The 20,573-nt window shown below is 43.3% G+C and overlaps 1 protein-coding gene across 1 annotated transcript in view; it reads right to left on the minus strand.

Moving 5' to 3' along the window:
• The window catches only part of LOC139549249 (glutamate receptor ionotropic, kainate 4-like), a 408,231-nt gene that overhangs the window by 21,078 nt on the left and 366,580 nt on the right, over positions 1-20,573 (minus strand). Inside the window, exons 12-13 of the mRNA XM_071359499.1 lie at positions 16,474-16,581; positions 2,847-3,050 (exon numbers count right to left, since the gene is read on the minus strand). Of these exons, the coding sequence (XP_071215600.1) occupies positions 2,847-3,050; positions 16,474-16,581 (312 nt within the window). The remainder of the gene's footprint in view (positions 1-2,846; positions 3,051-16,473; positions 16,582-20,573) is intronic.

The following is a 20,573-nucleotide window of genomic DNA, read 5'->3' on the forward strand; positions in this document are numbered from 1 at the left end:
CGCAACCCTTCGCTGCTCTTTGTCCTTTGCAGTTGGAAAATAAGAGGATTGTCAGAGCTCAACTCTAAATGAGAGGAGAGCCTGACTGCTTACAGTGCTGGATCCGACCGTCAGCATTCATGACCCCATCGTTTTTTTTAACCATCAGCCCCTTTTCTGATTGTCGGTCCAAGTGAGTATCCCCCTGTTAACTTGGCTAGAAGGCCGTGTTCAAAAGAATCAGTGGAAATATTTTTCCTCTGATAGCACACCCATCATCAGTTAGGGCCATGCCATCATTGGCACAGTGCACGTTGGCACACAAAATAAAATTGCCAAGCAAACAACGTTGGACCAATCAAGAAGGATAACTTTGAGATACAGTATATAGACAGTACTATAGTTGTAGCGAGAGACAGCTTGTAGAGAGATAAGCAGAAGGTTTAGTATCAAGGCTAGCCCTGGGTCTTATGTTGTAATGTACCCTGTCAGGTGGGTATCATACACCTTTCATTGTAGCTGGACCTATGAGGGACTTGATCTGAGAACAGCAGTTGAGAACACAGAGAGTGAGAGAGAGAGTGAGAGAGTGAGAGAGAGAGGCTTTTCACACAAGCTTCACTCTGTTTGAGTACAGGTCCCTGGAAGAGTTGACCAATCCTGTCCAGAATAACTTGAACAGCAAAAACAGAGCTCCAGGTGCTAACACAATGGCGAAAAAGTTCTGGACGGCTTTTTAGTGGTTGTTTTACAGTGTTTTCACTGACAACAACTCTGAATGAACGCGCAAAACCAGGCATTTAGCCAACCCCCAGCCAGCCCGAAAGCAACAACAAAAAGTATCGAGGCAAAAAAAACTCCACAAAAGAAAGAAGTCACTCTTTCTTTGAAAAATGAACATATTAATGCACCTATTGAATATTCATACCGATTACTGGAGTCTAACAGCTATTGAAAGTGTGTGGAGAGGGAGAGAGAGAAAACACACGGTATAAAGTCAGCTTTTAAATAATGCATCGTTGTATTCTTTCCCCATGCCACCACACTTGTTTCCACTTTCGCTCAATCATAAGATGGTGCCCTGGAAAAAAAGCGAGATAGGAAAAGAAAATCAAAGCCGTCCCCACGGCTGCTGAATAATGCATTGAGTTAGAGGTTCCCCACTGTACGTGGCATTTCATCTTCCCGGTCTCCGTCTCTATGGCTACTTAAAGTAAAGCCCCCGTCCCCAGCTTGCAAATGAAGCCTGTGGAAAGCTTGTCCATACATTCTCTTCTCTCAGCGTTCGCTCAACTTTTCTGTGTTAATTCAGTCAGCCGCTATAGGCTAGCTACAGTACAATCTCTCTTCCTTCTTCTCCTCCTCCTCCTCTTCTAACCCCCCCCAACTATAACCCAGTCATCCACTAACTCTCTCCTTTCCAGTCTGGGGGTCTTTCCAGAGAGTGTAGCTCAGAGGCAGGGACTCCGTGATCCCACACCTTCCTGCGCTGTCTCCCCTCGACCTTCCCCCCTCTCCGACGTTCCCTGGTACTCTGTAGCAGTCTGTAGCACTATCGTGTGAGGCGCGATTAGACCGAGTTGAGACCTCCTCAAGGTCCCCAAATCAGAACCAACTTGCGGGGGGACAAATGGAGACAATAATATGAGTAGGCAATCCTTTCATTTCCTTAATGGCTTTGCCTTCCAGTAGCTCCTCACCACCTCCTCAACCCTTCTACTCTATCCCCGGTCTGGGTGAACATCTACAAAAAACACTGGTCAGTGCGACCACACTCTAAGACCAGCAATATAGACCTTTCATTCACAAAAAAAAAAAAATCAGATGGTTTGGCAGACTGGTTAGCTGGGCCCTTTTAAAGACATGCCTGTGTTGTGAGTGTTTGCTCAAGGGTGACTGGGGCTAATTGAGATTCATTAGGACAGATGAGCTGTATCCGAGTTAGAAGGGTGAACAGAACACAGCCATGGTTGCGTCCCAAATGGCACCCTGGTCAAAAGTAGTGCACTATAAAGGGAATTGGGTGCCGTTTGGGATGCAGACCCAAGACTCTGTGTCATCTGTATCAGGCATTATCTGGACTAATTACCAGCCTTGCTCCTCCTGTACATCCTTGTTCTCTTCCTCCTCCTCCATATTTTATCTTTTCTCCTCCTCATCATCATCCTCACATCTCTGCATGGTTACATCCCCTTACTGTAGGATGCTCTCAATGTGAAAACATCAATCAATAGCTTTGGGCACTACTTTTCCAGATCCCAACACTGGGGACATGTTTTACTACGAAACACTCAGCCTATCACATATCAGATGAAATCATTTGACCCTGGAGTCCACGGAGACACACTATGCCTGCACACATAATATCCACATATAGGCCCCATACACACTAAAGTTATACAACTGATGCCATGTATATGGCATAACGGTTGCAATACAACAGAGAGCTTTTCTGTCAAAAATAATTACACAAGCATTGTGGCGTCGGCGCACAATGGTTGTGGATACATTTCTGTGATGACAAACTCGCCATTGTATCATGAACATACAGTATTAGTTGTATCACAACCACTGTGTCAAATCAGTACAACCTGTGCAGTACAACCTGTGCTTGAGAGGGTCACACAGACACTGGATGTTTGTAGGATGCTATTGGTTTGTTAGGGGTGATTTGGCAGTAATGGCTGTAAATTCATGAATAACATTTGATTAAAGGATGGATGAATTAGTCTATAGTTCGAGGGGCATTATGCTGTGAAGTGGTAGAAGGGGGTAAATGGTAGGTAGATGGGTGGCGATGGTAGGGCCCAGAGTTTTTCCTGGTCAAGTCATATGGTCAAAAAAATCCTGTAAGCTGTTGCCCTTACCCTTGAGATGAGCTCTCCCACCATGCCCGTCCAGGTACCGTTGGTCCCCGATACCCCGTACACCCCGTCCCCCACCAGATTGATACAGTACTTGAACTTCAAGATGTCCGCCAGCTCCTTCAGCATGTCCACACAGAAGCCCTCATAGCGCTCGTTCCCTTCCATCTCCTGGTGGTTCGGTCGCAGCATCACGTAAGGGTTCTCCTGCGAAGGGACACAGATGTAGCAGAGCACATGTAGAATACCATGATAATGTGGCAACCTTAACCCAACACCTAGCGACCACAGATCTCTTAGCGTAACGGTTAAGGTGTTGGCTTGACTGTCACTGGACCCGAGTTTGAGTCCCGGTTGGAGTTGCCCCCCCGAATTCGCAACAATAAACATAGCATAGCATAGTTTAGCATAACCTTGTGTAGCATAACATCATCTCAACCTTGACAACTTCCCCTTTTTTGAGGTCAAGTTGATATTAGCATATTGTATGTCTAGACAGTGGACACTATCTCACCAGAGGTCATTTGTTTTAAAGAGGAGCCAATAAGAATATATCTAGGCAACAATTAACTTCACCACCGTACGTGACATGGGAACAAAAGCACTCAGGCACCTGCTACTGTCCTGTCTCTGTCTGGCACCCCCACCGACTGTTTTAAAACCCTGTCGTTGACTAACTCGCTCTTTCATAAAGTTTGTTCCTAATTTACGATTCATTTTTTCATAATGTAGAGCAAGCAGCTCAATGATTTAAATTTGGGGGTTAAGAGAGATTTATCAACCAATCTTTGGGCAGCATAAAAAGGGGTCCACATTCTACGCCAGCCACCTTAGCTAAAAGACTAAATGTGGCTACTTCTTTTGAAGAATGCTTTAATAAAGCATGTATCAAATCTTGAATGCTGTCCTGTGAGGGTCACAATGGGTCAGATCAGCTTGGCAATGGTGGACAATAACCAGACCTTCTCTCACCCACAGAAGAGGGGAGGAGGGAACTGGTGTGGGGGTTTTGACACCTCACACCCTGTCATAAATTTAAGTAGAAGAGGATTCTCTTTTCCCGTCCAGTATTGGCGAAAGGAATGTCCTTTGTTAACAGACTGTTTCCCGCCGAAACTTTAACACGGTCAAATGTGAATACTGGAACAATAATTATAACATAAGAATGTGGGGAATGGTCAGTGGGGAGCTGTAGAAAACTAACATCATATTGGTTTTCATTTTGTGACGTCATAAAAAATTGTATGGACAAAATACTGTAACTTGGAAAGTATATCCCCTTTATCTGTCAAGTTTCCATCCAATACGTTCATATAATATGAAAAATTATGAAAGTATTTTGTGAAGATAGGAATGAGATTTTAGGAGATAATAGATAATTTGCAACCCTATCCTTTGCACGGTAAGTAGCCACGCCTCGAGTGAGGACAGAAGAGCGTGTCAGCCTGATGTAAACGTCCTTTTCGACCAGAGTGCTTAAAAGGACTGGCTGAGAGTTAACATTTTAGACCAGGAAAGATGGGGAGTTGCAGCCCACGTCTAAAGTGGTTTAAATGCTGCATCTCAGAGACCAGGAAACGTGAGGCGGGAGCTACACGTTTGATATGGTTGGAACTTTGAACATCAACACGAGGTGAAGAAATGAACTCACCTTCCTTTAGAGCAGAGAGACGGCGAGCTGCAGCTCATGTCCATTGTGGTCAGAATCCTGAATACCAACACGAGGGGGAAAACAAACTCCCCTCTCAGCCAATCACTGAGACAGCTGATTAGCTGTCTTGACTCAAATATCTAGAAAAGCGAATCTAAGTGAGACTATCCTACTACGCTCATCACCAATGGTAATCGTTGACACGGCTGGCTAGCTATCTTCCAGAGTGAATAACATTAGAAGACGGGAAAGGGGAGACCCTTTTCGGACAATCAGAGCCATACAGCTTGCAGCTGAAATGCCAACAAACTTCCTAAGGAGGGTTGGTTCTGACAGAGATAAACGGCGAACAAAGGCCCTCACACGTAAATACATTAATGATTTCTTATTCCAAACGGGCGGCGGTTCGTGTGCAAACTATATGATTACTGTGAGAATAGTACTGATATATATGGACGATAAGTGTATTCTTCTCTCTCTCGCTCTCCATCTCTGTTGTAACAAGCCGTCATATTGTGTCAGTCCACTAGGGACCTTTGTCTCATGTAAAGGGTATATGTTTATTCTGTGTTATTATTTAGTTAGCTAGTAAATAAATATGTAAACCAATTTGTGTAGTACTGAATCATGAGTAAGGCTGGGTTTTTTGCAGATGCATGAGGTTACGACTGTTCAGAATGATGATATGATAAGAGGTAATGATTAATAAGATGACTGTTTATTGATGTAATAGAGTTAGTTGATTAAATAAATAACAGTTATTAGATTAATGAAAGTAAAGTCATGACAATTCACTGTGGTGTTTTTACAGACTGAATACTGTAGTATTTACCATTTACTATAGTATAAATACTGTAGTAAAAAAAAGAGTAGTATATACTGTGGCGTACTACAGACTAGCCACCAGGGGGAAATTCGTCGAGGCCTGGTGACAGACGGAGTCTACATCACGCGGCGATGGCTCCCTCTGCTGGACGTGCCAGGTCTCGACGGGCCATCCGGCCAGGACTAATTGGGACTGGTGAGTAATCAAAGGGCTGATTGCTCACCAACCGTACGAATCCCATAAAGTTGCCAGAAGGGTAGCACACAGGGGTTTTTCTCATGGAGAGAGGTTCCTTCCGTATAGTCCTCCTCACGGTCAGTAAAAAAAGAAATAAAATCCCCCAAAGGAGACAGCAATACCCCGGAACCCAGAAGACGGTAACCTGGAAGAGACCTATTCTTTTATTTTTCTTTGTTTTAATAAACTGAGCTATCACACTGAGCTATCACACTTGTGTCCGTGTCTGATCAGTGTAAACGTTTTGATCAAACCCCCTGGTCTGCCACAATACAAAAGTAATTACTGTCGTGTTTTTACAGACTGTAGTACACTGTAGTATTTACTGTAGTGTTTTTGCAGACATTACTGTAGTATTTAGTAAAGTGTTTTTGTTTTATTATCTTTGACATAGAAGTGGGGGACTTTCTCCTTGAGGAAACCTACTGGAGAAATGCTAAAAGAGCACATTTTCCATAACCTGTAAGTAGGTAGGACTGGGTTCTGAATGGAGAGTTCAGAGCTTCTGCTCTTTTCTATAACCTGTATGGAACACAATATATGGTCTGTATGTAGGTTTCTTACGGATGGCACAAATTGGGATATTTTCTTACCCCTTTTTCTACCCAATTTTGTGATATCCAATTGGTTGTCCCATCGCTACAACTCCCGTACGGACTCGGGAGAGGCGAAGGTGGAGAGCCATGCGTCCTCCTAAACACGACCCCGCCAAGCCACACTGCTTCTCGACACACTGCTTGCTTAACCTGGAAGCCAGTCGCACCAATGCGAAGTCAGCGTGCATGCGCACAGCCCACTAGAGCGCGATGGGACAATGACATCCCAGCTGGCCAAACCCTCCCCTAACCCGGACGACGCTGGGCCAATTGTGCGCCGCCTCATGGGTCTCCCGGTCGCTGCCGGCTACGACACAGCCTGGAATCAAACCCCGGTTTGTAGTGAGCTTTATACTTAAGTCGAGAGAGAAAAAGCCCACTGTCTGATATAGAGAAATATAGATGGAACACAAGGCAAACAGTGAAATAGCTCTGTCATACTCCTATTGGGATGGCTTTTGTGTTGACTGGTGACCGGGAGATGAATTCGTTTCCCAGTACGAAGTGGCGTTCCTCCATTATGACATAAAGTGGAACACCAGAGACCTCAAAGAGGACGACACATCACACTGCCACCGACCATCCTGTCACCATGGCAACAACAGTTACTCTACCTGTGGTACGATCGAACCGGTTTCCTTTACACTTGATTAATCTTATATGGCCTCTCCCCCATTCCATCTCGCTGAAGTTTTCAGTGCACGCGCCACTTCGTGCCATACTGATCAGAGAATAGGGATAATAGAATGAGGCGTTTTCCTAGCCTTCTCTGCATCATATCTGAGGTCACTGAATCAGAGCACATTATAATTGTTCCTTTTAGTCGACAAACTCATCAGTACTAGATGGAGGGAGAGAGCGGCGGAAGCTTTGAACGTATGCAAGCAGGTGAGCTCCTGGACTGCATGTTAAAGAAGAAGAGTACAGACAGAAAGAAAGAAGGGGCCTTTCGGGCCCTGAGTCAGAGCACAGTGACACCCTCTATAAATGCAAATCCTCTCCATTCATTAACTTATTAAACAGGCCACGCATGTTACCTTCCTGCCCTCGAGTTGACACCTCTGCTGGTGGTTACGCGGTGCCACGCGGGAAGGCACAATATAAATGCAAATTATGTCATTGCTCGCAGCAGCCTGGTCGTGGAAGCGCTCTACCATTGCAGCCAGACGGACGCTTTCCCCTTTCTCCTCCCAAACTAGGGCTTATTAAGGAGTAGCATTTCACGGGCCAGTTTTATATTACACGGCGGGGGTTCAAGAGAGAGAGCTTGGAAACGAATAAACAAACATTCTGGATTCAATTAATAGGTCTCAACACCCCCGGCAACAGAGAGGAGTGGGCCTCTCCGCTTAATTAAATGCGGCCCATCATTTCTCGGCTAGCTCTCCCTTGTTGATTGATGAGTGTGAAAGAGAGGCAAAGTAATTCTATATTTATCTCCCCAATAGCCAACATTATTAGGAGACTGTAGAAGTGGGGAAGAACATTCTCGGGTTGGTGACCCGGTTAACTACCTCAGCTCATGTATTGATTGGAGATCCAGCTATTTTCAGACCCACTCTCTGGATTGGATGGTTCTGGAGGTCCCGTGGGTCCCCACTGAGCTTTTAGTTTTTATGCCCCCAGCTCATGGAATAGCCTTCAGGCCACCTTGAAGTTGGACTCGTTGGTCTCCATTGGACAGTTTAGATTGAGTTCAAGGGAGGTGATATGTGAGAGTTGTGTTTGTTCGGATATATCTTATTGTATTGTTATTGTTATTTTACATGATGTTGTATTAAATTGTATTGCATACGTTCATGTTCGTAGCACTCCCTTGTAAATGAAACCCTGGTCTCAATGGTGACCCACCCTGTATAAATAAAAGTTAAATTAAAAAAATTATTAAAGAAAACTGCAGAACATTTTAATTAAGAGCTGGCCCATCAATCACGGTAGTAAAACCCTGAAATTAATCAATAATGTGGGGGGGGGGATCTCTCTCTCTCTATCACTCCAAGGGAAATAAACAATCAGAAACTAACAGTAAGCATTACACTCACAAAAGTTTTAAAATAATATATACTATTGGCTCTGTAAAGTGTTGTAACAATGTGCAAATAGTTGAAGTACGAAAGGGAAAATAAATAGATCAAATATAGGTTGTATTTACAATGGTGTTTGTGCTCCACTGCTTGCCCTTTTCTTGTGGCAACAGGTCACAAATCTTGCTGTTGTGGTGGCACACAGTGGTGTTTCACCTAATATATATGGAGGTTTGGCAGGAGGTTAGGAAGTGCAGCTCGGTCTGCGCTCATTAATGTGCAGTGGGCACATAGCCAGTCTTCTCTTGAGGGAAAACAGGTAGCCGGCAGGTAGCCTAGTGGTGTGAGCGCTGGGCCAGTAACCGGAAGTTTGCTGGATCGAATCCCTGAGCTGACAAGGTCGAAATCTGTAATTCTGCCCCTGAACAAGGCCGTTAACCCACTGTTCCCTGGTAGGCCGTCATTGTTCTTAACTGACACTGACTTGTCTAGTTCAAATAAATAAAATTGAGTGCCAGGTCTGCCTACAATAGCATTGCCATGCTCACTGAGTCTGTGCATAGTCAAAACTAATTTGTGGTCAGTCACAGTGTATTTCTCTGTGTAAGGCCAAATAACATTCCAGTTTGTGCCGTTTTTGTTGATTCTTTCCAATGTGTCAATTAATTATATTTGTGTTTTCTCATGATTTGGTTGGGTTAAATAGTATTGCTGTTGCCTCTCTCGATAGCAAGGCCATGCTCACCGAGTCTGTACATTTGTCAAAGCTTTTCTTAATTTTGGGTCAGTCACAGTTGTCCAAGTTTTATCTCTCTCTCACCACGGATGTGCTTGACAGGGTATTTGTGGTGTTGATGCGTCTAACTCCTAATGTTGCATAATTCACCACTGTTTGTGAACGCTTACCAATCTACTGACATACACCAATGTCCAAAGCATTTATTGAAATCACAGGATAATTCGAACTACCTTTTGTAATATACCACAGACAATTCTATGAAATATTGAATTTCAAGCTATGAAGAAATGCAGCATTCCTGTATCTCTAAAAACAGGCTCCCCTTTTTTCCATTGCCAGGAGTCTGGTTGGGTGCAGATAACTTCAGCTGAGTATTGCCAGTGTTCCATGACCCCCCACCACCCACCACACAAATAGAACCTTACTCTACCCATGCCAGGTGCATTTTCTCCAAAAATGGTTAAGATTAGGATTGGGGGAGAGAAAGCTGGTCATATATCTGTACCAGGGGGGAACATCACCCCGAGCTGAGCCTAGAAACTTAAACAATCGACTGCACACGACAGTGAGAAAATTTGCGATCTTGAAGGTGTATCAAGTCATACCTGAGTTCGAATAGTATTCACCGCACTTGATTGAGTTTCCGTGGCACAATGGAACCAATGGCATAGTCCCAAAAGTGCAAACACCACCCATCCGGCACTGCAGGCAGGCTCAATCAAACGTACAGAGTACTTGAAAGAAAACAAACACTATTTGAACCTGGGTCTAGTTGAAGGAGCTGTCACAACCCCCTCAAAATACCTCCCATCATCCAGCAAATACAATTATGTGGTCCTGAGCCTATAGCGAACTGGCAGCTCAAATATACACTGAGTATACAAAACAGAACACATGCTCTTTCCATGACATAGACTGACCAGATGAATGCAGGTGAAAGCTGTGATCCCTTATTGATGTCACTTGCTAAATCCACTTCAATCAGTGTAGATGAAGGGGAGGAGACAGGTTAAAGAAGGATTTTTAAGCCTTGAGACAATTGAGACATGGATTGTGTATGTGTGCCATTCAGAGGGTGAATGCGCAAGACACAATTTTTAAGAGCCTTTGAATGGGGTATGGTAGTAGGTGCCAAGCGCACCGGTTAGTGTGTCAAGAGCCGCAACACTCAGTGGCGACCCGTCATTCAGGACAGGTGGGGCAGAGCCTGTTTTGAGCACCACATTTTTTGCAAAAAATTTAAAATGATAATAAAACATATTTTTTTTAGGGGGGGGGGGCTTACCTGTTTTGCATGTTATTTTGGCATGTGTCACATATCAGTTTGCAAACAATGTTAAAAAAAAGGCAGCTCCAAAATGCAGGTTGGTAATGTTCTCTAGTTACGCAATGATTATAGCTCAGTGTTCTGTCACTCGTGGGGACAGTACAGTGGTTCTTCCTTCAAAAGTTGCGTCGTACTGAAGCACAGCTTGCAGGCTGCCGCAGAATTCTATGGCACGTTATTTAAGTGTCAGCCATTGTTGCCATTAATGCTAGTTAGTGCTAGTTTGACCACCAGAGGGCATCTTTGAGAAACATTTGACTCTTTTTAATATTGGCTGTACTAGAGAATTTAAAACCTTTTTTTGTAAGAACATAGTATATGGGATTGATTTTAAGAAATGTAGCTTAATTAATTTGATTAATAGTATGGTGTTTCTATTCCAAGAAAAAGGACAAATTAAACCCTCAGGGTTTCCGTTAGGAAAATATGGCGCTGTACAACATGACCGGTCGGGAGTAGGTTACTAAGTGACTGCGAGTGAAGAGCAAAATAATCCTAACATTTCCACACCCTAATTGTAGGCTAACCAATACCCAAATGGAGATTTAGTGACAATAAAAAATCTAATTGATTTATCAAGACCAGTCCCCATGCTTGTCTCAGAGCAGCGTGAAACGGTGCTGAAATAGTTGACCACACGCGGGTAGGCTATTGCTCCAAATCCTATTATAACAATTGGATGACTTTGGGTGTTTCAGTAAGCAACAATTTGTTGCCTTTCATTAGGCTACTTTATTCCAATATTTCTGTCATTCAGTGATATTTATCCCCATAGTAATTTGTTATGGATCCATCCAGAAAACAATACATTTGGTGGACTCTGTAAGAGTCTATTGTCCTGCTGCTAGCCCATCAAGGGTGGATGGCCTCTTTTGTATTCTTAAAAGAACTCCAGCACAGAGAAGTGAAAGGATCCTTGAATAATTAAACATGTCAGTAAAATACTGTTAGACTTGGGGATTATGGTCACGGACAGTGCTATTCGCCTGTGCTACACCGAACGCGAATGTCCAGGAAAATGAACAGGTACAGTAGGCTACAATACTGTAAAGTAGGCCTAATAATGGTGAAAATAATGCTTAAATAAATCGACTGCTGGTCTTTACTGTATGCTGCACATTTTTACATTGTATTCCATTTCCAGCGAGACTATTCAAGCCATTGACTCACTGATGATTGAAGATGATGAGCGATCGGCAAAGGCAATCTGCTGGCATCGCGGCACAACATCAACATCGCTCTCATCACAGTCAGAAGACAACTGAAGAAACTTGAGAGAACTTATGGAAAGGCTCTGTAAGACATTTTGTATATATAAAAAAATTATCCCAGAACATTAACCATGTGTGCTTTCTTGTTTTGTACTGTTCTGTAGTTTCGACCCAATGATTCGTCTGACAAACAAAGAACTTTGATTGCTGCAGGCCCAGGCCCAGGCATCGATCAAAGCTGGCGAGACATTCAATGACATCATCAAGAGATATGCTGGACCCTTTGTCAGAGAGGTGTTTTTGGGACCACATTGTATCTATTGTCCTGCGAATAGCCCTTGTGAAAAACAAGTGTTTGAAAACATGTTTTCAAAATGCCTCCAGTTGTCCATCACTACCCTAAATAAAAACAGCATATAAGGGGCTTTTATACAAATTTAATGCAGGGTTAATAATGATAATAATCGTTGGTTCACAGTTCAGAACTCATTAAGAGGCGGCTTCTAGCTTTAAAAAAATCTGCAGAACTGGGAAGGTTGTATCCCCCATATATATACAATTTGGTATAATAATTTAAATAAAATTCAGAGTTTTGAATCCGGGATCGTTTTGCGTGTCAATTCATAAACCAAGTGCCATGGAATCGGTACATCGAAAATCTCTTCCCAACTATTTTGCAATCTATATGGCACAGCTGTCAATTTTTTGGTCCTTAAATGAAACTGGTATATATCTCCGCCAATGCCACCTGACTCTCCATCAATGATGAGTGACTCTCCGCCAATACCACCTAGCTCTGGACCAATGCATCAGCTGATTAATTTTACAATCACGGCTAAATCGATTTAATTAAGGGTTTCAGTTAGGAAAATATGGCGCTGTACAATGTGACCGGTCAGGAGTAGGCCTAAGCTACTAAGTAACTGCGAGTGAAAAGCAAAATAATCCTTTGATTTCCACATAAAAATCTGATTGATTTATAAAGACCAATCCCCATGCTCTGTCATTCAGTGATGTAAGAATATTTTAAGATAATACACAACGCAGAAGACTAAAGGTCAAGAAGGAATTAACGATCAATGGAAATAGTGTTTTTTCTGTAATAGGGAATTAATGATCAATGGGTCAGAGACATGGGAGGAATTTGTCTATACATTGAGCCTGAAACAGGATACTTGTAATCTGGCCATTGGCCCAATTTTACTGCAAGGAATTGCAGTTTATCAACTACAGGCTTGGGATGGGGGTTATAAATTACCTCCTGCCCCTTTGTTCTGTGGAGAGAATCACTGAGGACAGGGGAGAATGAACATCTACCTCTCAGCATAACATCTACGATTTGTCCCCTTTGAATAAACCTATTTTTCTCCGCCTGATTTGCTTTGGCGGTCTGTGTTATTGAAGAGTAACATCAACTACTAACAGTGATATTTATTCCCATAGTAATATGGATCCATCCAGATGTGGTTAGAAAACAATGTATTTGGTGGGCTATGCAAAAGATATGGGACATGCCTCATAAACATCTTTTAATACTGTACATTTAAAGTCCCTAAACTCGGCAAGAGTTTATTGTCCTGCTGATAGCCCATCAAGGGTGGGTGGCTTCCAGCCTATCAAGGACACGTTGTTTGCAGAGTCCACAAACAGGAGGTGGAGTTCCAGAGCTCACAGGTGTGCCTGGCATGGATTGTGACTCCATCTTGTTCCTTACCCTCTTCAACGCGTCATTCTCCGCCTGACTCTCCACCAATGACGAGTGACTCTCCGCCAACACCACCTGGCTCTGGACCAATGCATCAACTGATTAATTTTACAATCAAGGCTAAAGAGATTAAATTAAGGGTTTCAGTTAGGAAAATATGGCGCTGTAGAATGGGACCGGTTGGGAGTAGGCCTAAACTACTAAAATAATCCTAACATTTTCAAATAAAAATCTGATTGATTTATCAAGACCAGTCCCCATCCTCTGTCATTCAGTGATATTTATTCCCTATTGTCCTGCTGATAGTTGAAATAAACTTCTGCATTTTGAAAGAGTATTTTTATCATTATTTTATTAACAAAAACATAAATACTGTACAGTATATGCTTTCGGTTGCTTGAGGTTTAGAGTTAGAAATGTACAACTTTAGAGTACTTAATACATTGCAAGTTGAGGGGGATTTTTTTCTCTCACACCTACAGTAGCTGAGCTATTAGACTATCCATTTGTAAAGGTTGAAGAGTCTATTGTCCTGCTAATAGCCCATCCTGGAAACGTTGTTTGCAGAATTCACAGCCTGCTATGCTTGAGAAAAACAAAATGCCTCCAGCTGTCCATCACTACTGTAAATAAAAACACAGAATATCTAAGGGGCTTTCATATAATTATAATAATAATCGCTGGATAACAGATCGGCTCTTAGAACTCATTAAGAGGCGGCTTCGATCTTCAATATAATCCTTAATTCAGACGGTTAAACCCATAGGTTTTAGGGCTGCAGTAGGTTAAAATAAACTGAAAATTGCGTGTCAATTCATAAACCATGAATGGTATATATTTTTTATTAATCACAATTTTCTTTAACCAATGTTGGTCTTTAATGCAGGGCTGACAGACAAGTTCCTTACTCTTTCCCCCTTCCACTTGATAAAGGTTCCAATTGATGAAGTGTATTTAACCACAATATTTGTTGTATTATTTGTTCTGTATTTTCTGGTGGATTAAATAAAAAAATTACGATATTTTGGAGATTATTTATTTTTCAAATTACCGAAAGTGAGCGGTTGTAATCTGAATAAAGGGGAAAACGCCATTCTTGAACATGGGGTGAGACATTGTTACTAATTTGTAAATAAAGCCAGTTTGTTATTTAGACTGATTTATTTCTGTTTTTAGAGGGAGAGAAACCAAAAGCCCACTGTGCCTATTTTTCGAAAATCGTCAGTCCACATGTCAAGTGAAATTCCCCCATTGTATTTACCCAGGTTCTCTCTTAACTACAGGACCACGATGTCTGAGGGAATAAGAAACAGTGTTCGTTGTTTGCAGTAACTTCTTTGTTGTTGTAATATCGAAAATGGACGTGGCAGTTTCCCTATTAAAGATTCCAAGGTTTAAGTACTATTTACACGCTCTCTCCTAAAGAGGCCTGAGCCAGCCAATCAAAAATGACTTTAAAACAAATCAACTGAGAGCCGAGTCTCTATTATCTTCCCAGAGCAATCAGGAGTTCAGAAATAGAGCTATCGCAGGAATTTCTTTCACGAACATTCAAAGGATGGATAAAACAAAAATCGGTAACAAAAAGAGTGATTACAACGTAACGTCAGTGGTCTGTGGAGGTGCAAAATACATTAAAAAAATTCAGAGGAGAAGGATGTTTTCTGTATTGCGTCAGCTCTCGGAGGCACATAGGCCACGGGGATGGTGACGTCGGAACTGTACTGGAACAGTCTGCAGGAGGGGTAGACCCACAGGTGTAGGAGGAATCCTCCTGATGCCGCTCCGCACTGCAGCTGCCCAAGACTGCAACGCCTAGCCCACCCCCACCGGCAGAGATAAAACGTGACACAGCAATCACGGCTTGATGAATGAGTTGTGATAGCGACGAAATTGCTCCTCGGTGGCTTTTGAAAGTTGCCTGGACGATTCTATATCCAATGAAATTAACACGTAGCACCTCACATGGCCTGCCGTAATATTATCTCTCTCCCTCGTCGTAACAGCCGCCACACTGGTTACATATTTAATTGGTAAGCGTACAGCCTTATAGATAGTATCTAAACAACTGGGCCTACTAAGCACAGCAGCGATACGCCTTTCTGAGTGTATACCGAGGATGAGACTGTATTTACATCAAGGAAGCCTTCAGAGTCGGGGCATATCAACATTTACATTTGAGTCATTTAGCAGATGCTCTTATCCAGAACGACTTACACGGAACCCAAACCGGCTGCGTGCGTGCACCATCGTGCATACATTTATTTTGTCCCCCTACAACAAATGCGATCACGAGACGCAGGTTAAAATATCAAAACAAACTCTGAACCAATTACATTAATTTGGGAACAGGTCGAAAAGCATTAAACATTTATGGCAATTTAGCTAGTTAGCTTGCACTAGCTAGCTAATTTGTCCTCTTTAGCTAGCTTGCTGTTGCTAGCTAATTTGTCCTGGGATATAAACATTGAGTTGTTATTTTCCCTGAAATGCACAAGGTCCTCTACTCCGACAATTAATCCACACATAACACGGTCAACCGAATTGTTTCTAGGCATCTCTCCTCCTTCCAGGCTTTTTCATCGTTTAACTTATATGGTGATTGGCATTTAAACTATCATAGTATTACTACACCGACCGGCAACACAGTCCGTCTTTCAATCACCCACGTGGGTATAACCAATGAGGAGATGGCACGTGGGTACCTGCTTCTATAAACCAATGAGGAGATGGGAGAGGCAGGACTTGCAGCGCGATCTGCGTCAGAAATAGAAAGGAGTTCTATTGTAGCCCTTGGCAATGCAGACGCTCGTTGACGCGGGCGAGCAGTGTGGGTGCAATAATTTAATAACATAGATTTCTAAATTTATTTTGCAACGCTCGCGCACGCGACACGAGCGGTATGGTCAGCCTATTACAGGAGCAATTAGGGTTAAGTGCCTTGCTCAAGGGCACATCGACATATTTTTCACCTAGTCGGCTCAGGTATTCGGTTACTGGCCGAACGCTTTTAACCACTAGGCTACCTGCTGCCATCAAGACAAAGACGTCAACTCTATGAATGGCAAGCACTATATGGTGAAATACCACCCCACGACACCTTATTGTCAACCACTCTCTATATCTAAACCAAGTGGGTGGTCCAGCACATGTCTGTCATTCGGAGTGTGATGGCGTGACAGGGGTAACATGATTTATTATGTTGAAATACCACGTCACTATACTTTAACATCTACCACTCTCTCCATTCTAAACCAAGTGGAGTGTCCAGAACGTGTGTCATTGGGAATGTGTTGCTGTGACGGTTCACTCACCAGAATAGTGGTGATAGTGAGGGTGGTGTTGAAGAGAGTGTCGGTCACGTTGATTGATGGAAGCTTCCTCTCCATGGACAGGCCCTGCTCTGAGTGCCACTGGCCAATCTGCAAGGGGGATATGGATACACACAGGTACACGCCAACGCACACGCACAGACACACACAGAGAAAACAACTGTTAGAGAGTTAATCAAAGGGCTAGGCAGCAAGCAGCCTATCAAACTAGCCAAACAGACAATACTCTTTCTTCTGAGCTGAAACCAGTTTAAGAAAGCACTCAGTCACCGTGCCCTTCCCAAGGTCACCCTTAAAAGGGGGAGAGAGCGAACTAGAGCGGGAGAGAAAAGGGGAGAGAGAGATGAAGCACAAAGACACATGCTGCTCCTTGAAGAAATACATTGGGGCATGTGTTCAATCAGGAGACAACAGAATGCTTTCATTAGCTCAATTACACCGAATTCTCTGAAGCGAGCCAATGTCCTCATTACCATTAGAGCTCGGCTGGCGCCCCTCCACCACTTCTCCTTGCACTCCTCCAGCAGGACCTTGTATGGTCATCCCATCCTGCCCTCAACACGCATGTCACTCAGTGGCGGTGCTACATCATGCCTAACTTTTAATTTGCATTGTAATTGCAAAGCAGTATGGTTCATTGGGCTCTCTGATTAATTCCTTTTGTTGAGGTATTGGTTAATTTATCATCCCCTACCAATCAATCCCTGGCCGGTGAGTGGCTGGCTGCATTAGAGTGGCTGCGTGCGTGTGTGTATGTGTGTGCGTGTGTCAAGTTGTGCATATGCGTCAGGGCACAACAGCAGTGGGGTCTAAATGGATTCTTTGACTATGTAGTTATCACATTTCACTGTCACAAGGCAATGAGAGGAATGGAACAATCTTTTTTATTTGTAAAAATTATTTTACCCCTTTTTCTCCCCAATTTCGTGGTATCCAATTGGTAGTAGTTACTGTCTTGTCTCATCGCTGCAACTCCCGTACGGACTCGGGCGAGGCGAAGGTTGAGAGCCATGCGTCCTCCGAAACACAACCCAACCAAGCCACACTGCTTCTTGACACAACGCACATCCAACCCGGAAGCCAGCTGCACCAATTTGTCGGAGGAAACACCGTACACCTAGTGACCTGGTCAGCGTGTACTGCGCCCGGCACGCCACAGGAGTCGCTAGTGCGCGATGAGACAAGGATATCCCTGCAGGCCAAACCCTCCCTAACCCGGATGAGGCTGGGCCAATTGTGCGTCGCCCCATGAGTCTCCCGGTCGCGGCCGGCTGCGGCAGAGCCTGGGCTCGAACCCAGAATCTCTGGTGGCACAGCGCCACCCGGGAGGCCCGAATGGAACAATCTTAGCCATTATACCACCTATATTTGACTGACTGACACATTATAGCCTAGGCTTTAATATGTACACTACCGTTCAAAAGTTAGGGGTCACTTAGAAATGTCCTTGTTTTTGAAAGAAAAGCACCGTTTTTGTACATCAAATTGATCAGAAATACAGTGTAGACATTGATAATGTTGTAAATGACTATTGTATGACTATCCTGATTAAGAAGCAATAAAACTGGCCTTCTTTAGATTAGTTGAGTATCTGGAGCATCAGCATTTGTGGGTTCGATTACAGGCTCAAAATGGCCAGAAACAAAGACTTTCTTCTGCAACTCATCAGTCTATTCTTGTTCTGAGAAATGAAGGCTATTTCATGCGAGAAATTGCCAAGAAACTGAAGATCTTGTACAACGCTGTGTAATACTCCCTTCACAGAACAGAGAAAACTGGCCCTAACCAGAATAGAAAGAGGAGTGGGAGGCCCCGGTGCACAACAGAGCAAGAGGACAAGTACATTAGTGTCTAGTTTGAGAAACAGACGCCTCACAAGTCCTTAACTGGCAGCTTCATTAAATAGTACCCGCAAAACACCAGTCAATGTCAACAGTGAAGAGGCGACTCCGGGATGCTGTCCTTCTTCTAAGCACAATCAATAGCCTGATCAACTCTATGTGAAGGAGATGTGTCGCGCTGCATGAGGCAAATAGCGGTCGCACCAGATACTGACTGTTTTTCTTATCCATGCCCCTATCTTATTTTTAAGGTATCTGTGACCAACAGATGCAGATCTGTACTCCCAGTCATGTGAAATACATAGATTGGGGCCTAATGAATTCCTTATATGAACTGTAACATATTATGAATAATCTGGAATCAACTGGCATCTACTTGTGAAACACTGATTCATATCATAGAACGACTTTGTAATCCAAGGTGATTCATACAACACATGTAGATATTCAACGATTCATCGTTGCCCTTTTGGAGATTCACAATATTCCTGCTGCTTTTCTGTTTTTTTTCAAGTCTTTGAACGTCACACAGCTAAGAAAAGTTTCCATGTTGTTTTTTTTCAAAGCTAAATTGCCGCCAATCCTTTCTACGCGCTTAACATAATCAGAGACTCCATTTGAAAGTGTACCATTCTTCTCATGCACAAATGGAATACAAACAGGGGCGTAACAATGCTGCACTAGCTGCCGACGGCTTCCGGGATTTCGGGTGGGGGAGGGAGAGGAGGAGAATAACGTGTGCACATTGCTGGGATCTATCGGAACATTGTTCAGCAATCAGCTTGTGCAATCAGTTGTCAAGTGCATCTCCCCTGTAGAGAGTCGTGGTTGAACGCTGTGGAAGGCAGCGGCTCAACAATGCACCACCAGGCACGGGCGGGCTGCGGAGGAGCAGAGAAGGGAGAAGGGCAGACGGGTAAGGACGGGTGACGTGGCGGCACCGCAGGCTGTCGGGACAGAAATAGAGGGGCTGAGTACGTGTGTGTGTGTGTGTTCATTTGTGCGAGTGTGTGGATGTGTGGGAGGCTCAGAGCAGGAAGAGTTCCCAGGCATCCGCCAAAAGGGAGGAACTGCTCTGAGAGTGGCCCTCTGCTCAACTCAGCTAGCTTTGACAATAGGGAATACAGCAGCTTGCACAAATACTGTAGAGATGAGACACAAGTGAGACTGCACACCTAACTATAAACACACACTTTAAACACACACTTACAAAACACACACAAGCCTAATGATCTGATCATGGTGTACATACAATACCATTCAAAAGTTTGGGGTCACTTATAAATTAAGAGAGTTCCTCTGTCCAGTGTCTGTGTTCTTTAGCCCATCTTAATCTTTTCATTTTATTGGCCAGTCTGAGAAATGGCTTTTTCTTTGCAACTCTGCCTAGAACGCCAGCATCCCGGAGTTACCTCTTCACTGTTGACGTGGAGACTGGTGTTTTGCGGGTACTATTTAATGAAGCTGCCAGTTGAGGACTTGTGAGGCGTCTGTTTCTCAAACTAGACACTCGAATGTACTTGCCCTCTTGCTCAGTTGTGCACCGGGGCCTCCCACTCCTCTTTCTATTCTGGTTAGAGCCAGTTTGTTCTGTTCTGTGAAGGGAGTAGTACACAGCGTTGTACGAGATCTTCAGTTTCCTGGCAATTTCTCGCATGGAATAGCCTTCATTTCTCAGAACAAGAATAGACTGACGAGTTTCAAAAGAAAGTCTCTGTTTCTGGCCATTTTGATCCTGTAATCGAACCCACAAATGTTGACGCTCCAAATACTCAAATAATCTAAAGAAGGCCAGCTTTATTGCTTCTTTAATCAGAACAACAGTTTTCAGCTGTGTTAACATAATTGCAAAAGGGTTTTCTAATGATGAATTAGCCTTTAAAAATGATAAACTTGGATTAGCTAACACAATGTGCCATTGGAACACAGGAGTGGTGGTTGCTGATAATGGGCCTCTGTACGCCTATGTAGATATTCCATGAAAAATCAGCCATTTCCAGCTACAATAGTCATTTACAACATTAACAATGTCCACACTGTATTTCTGATCAATTTGATGTTATTTCAATGGATAAAAAAAAAAAAGTGCTTTTCTTTCAAAATGTGACCCCAAACCTTTGAACAGTAGTGTATATCTAATGTGCCTATGAGACAGAAGTGGTTTGGTGAACTACCTTATGCTTGTTCAATTTGACACCTTGCCTGATACCTGAAGACTCATGTAAGCTCCCAGAGCTAACA

The sequence above is a fragment of the Salvelinus alpinus genome, chromosome 22, assembly GCF_045679555.1.
Source record: "Salvelinus alpinus chromosome 22, SLU_Salpinus.1, whole genome shotgun sequence".
Lineage (NCBI taxonomy): Eukaryota > Metazoa > Chordata > Actinopteri > Salmoniformes > Salmonidae > Salvelinus > Salvelinus alpinus.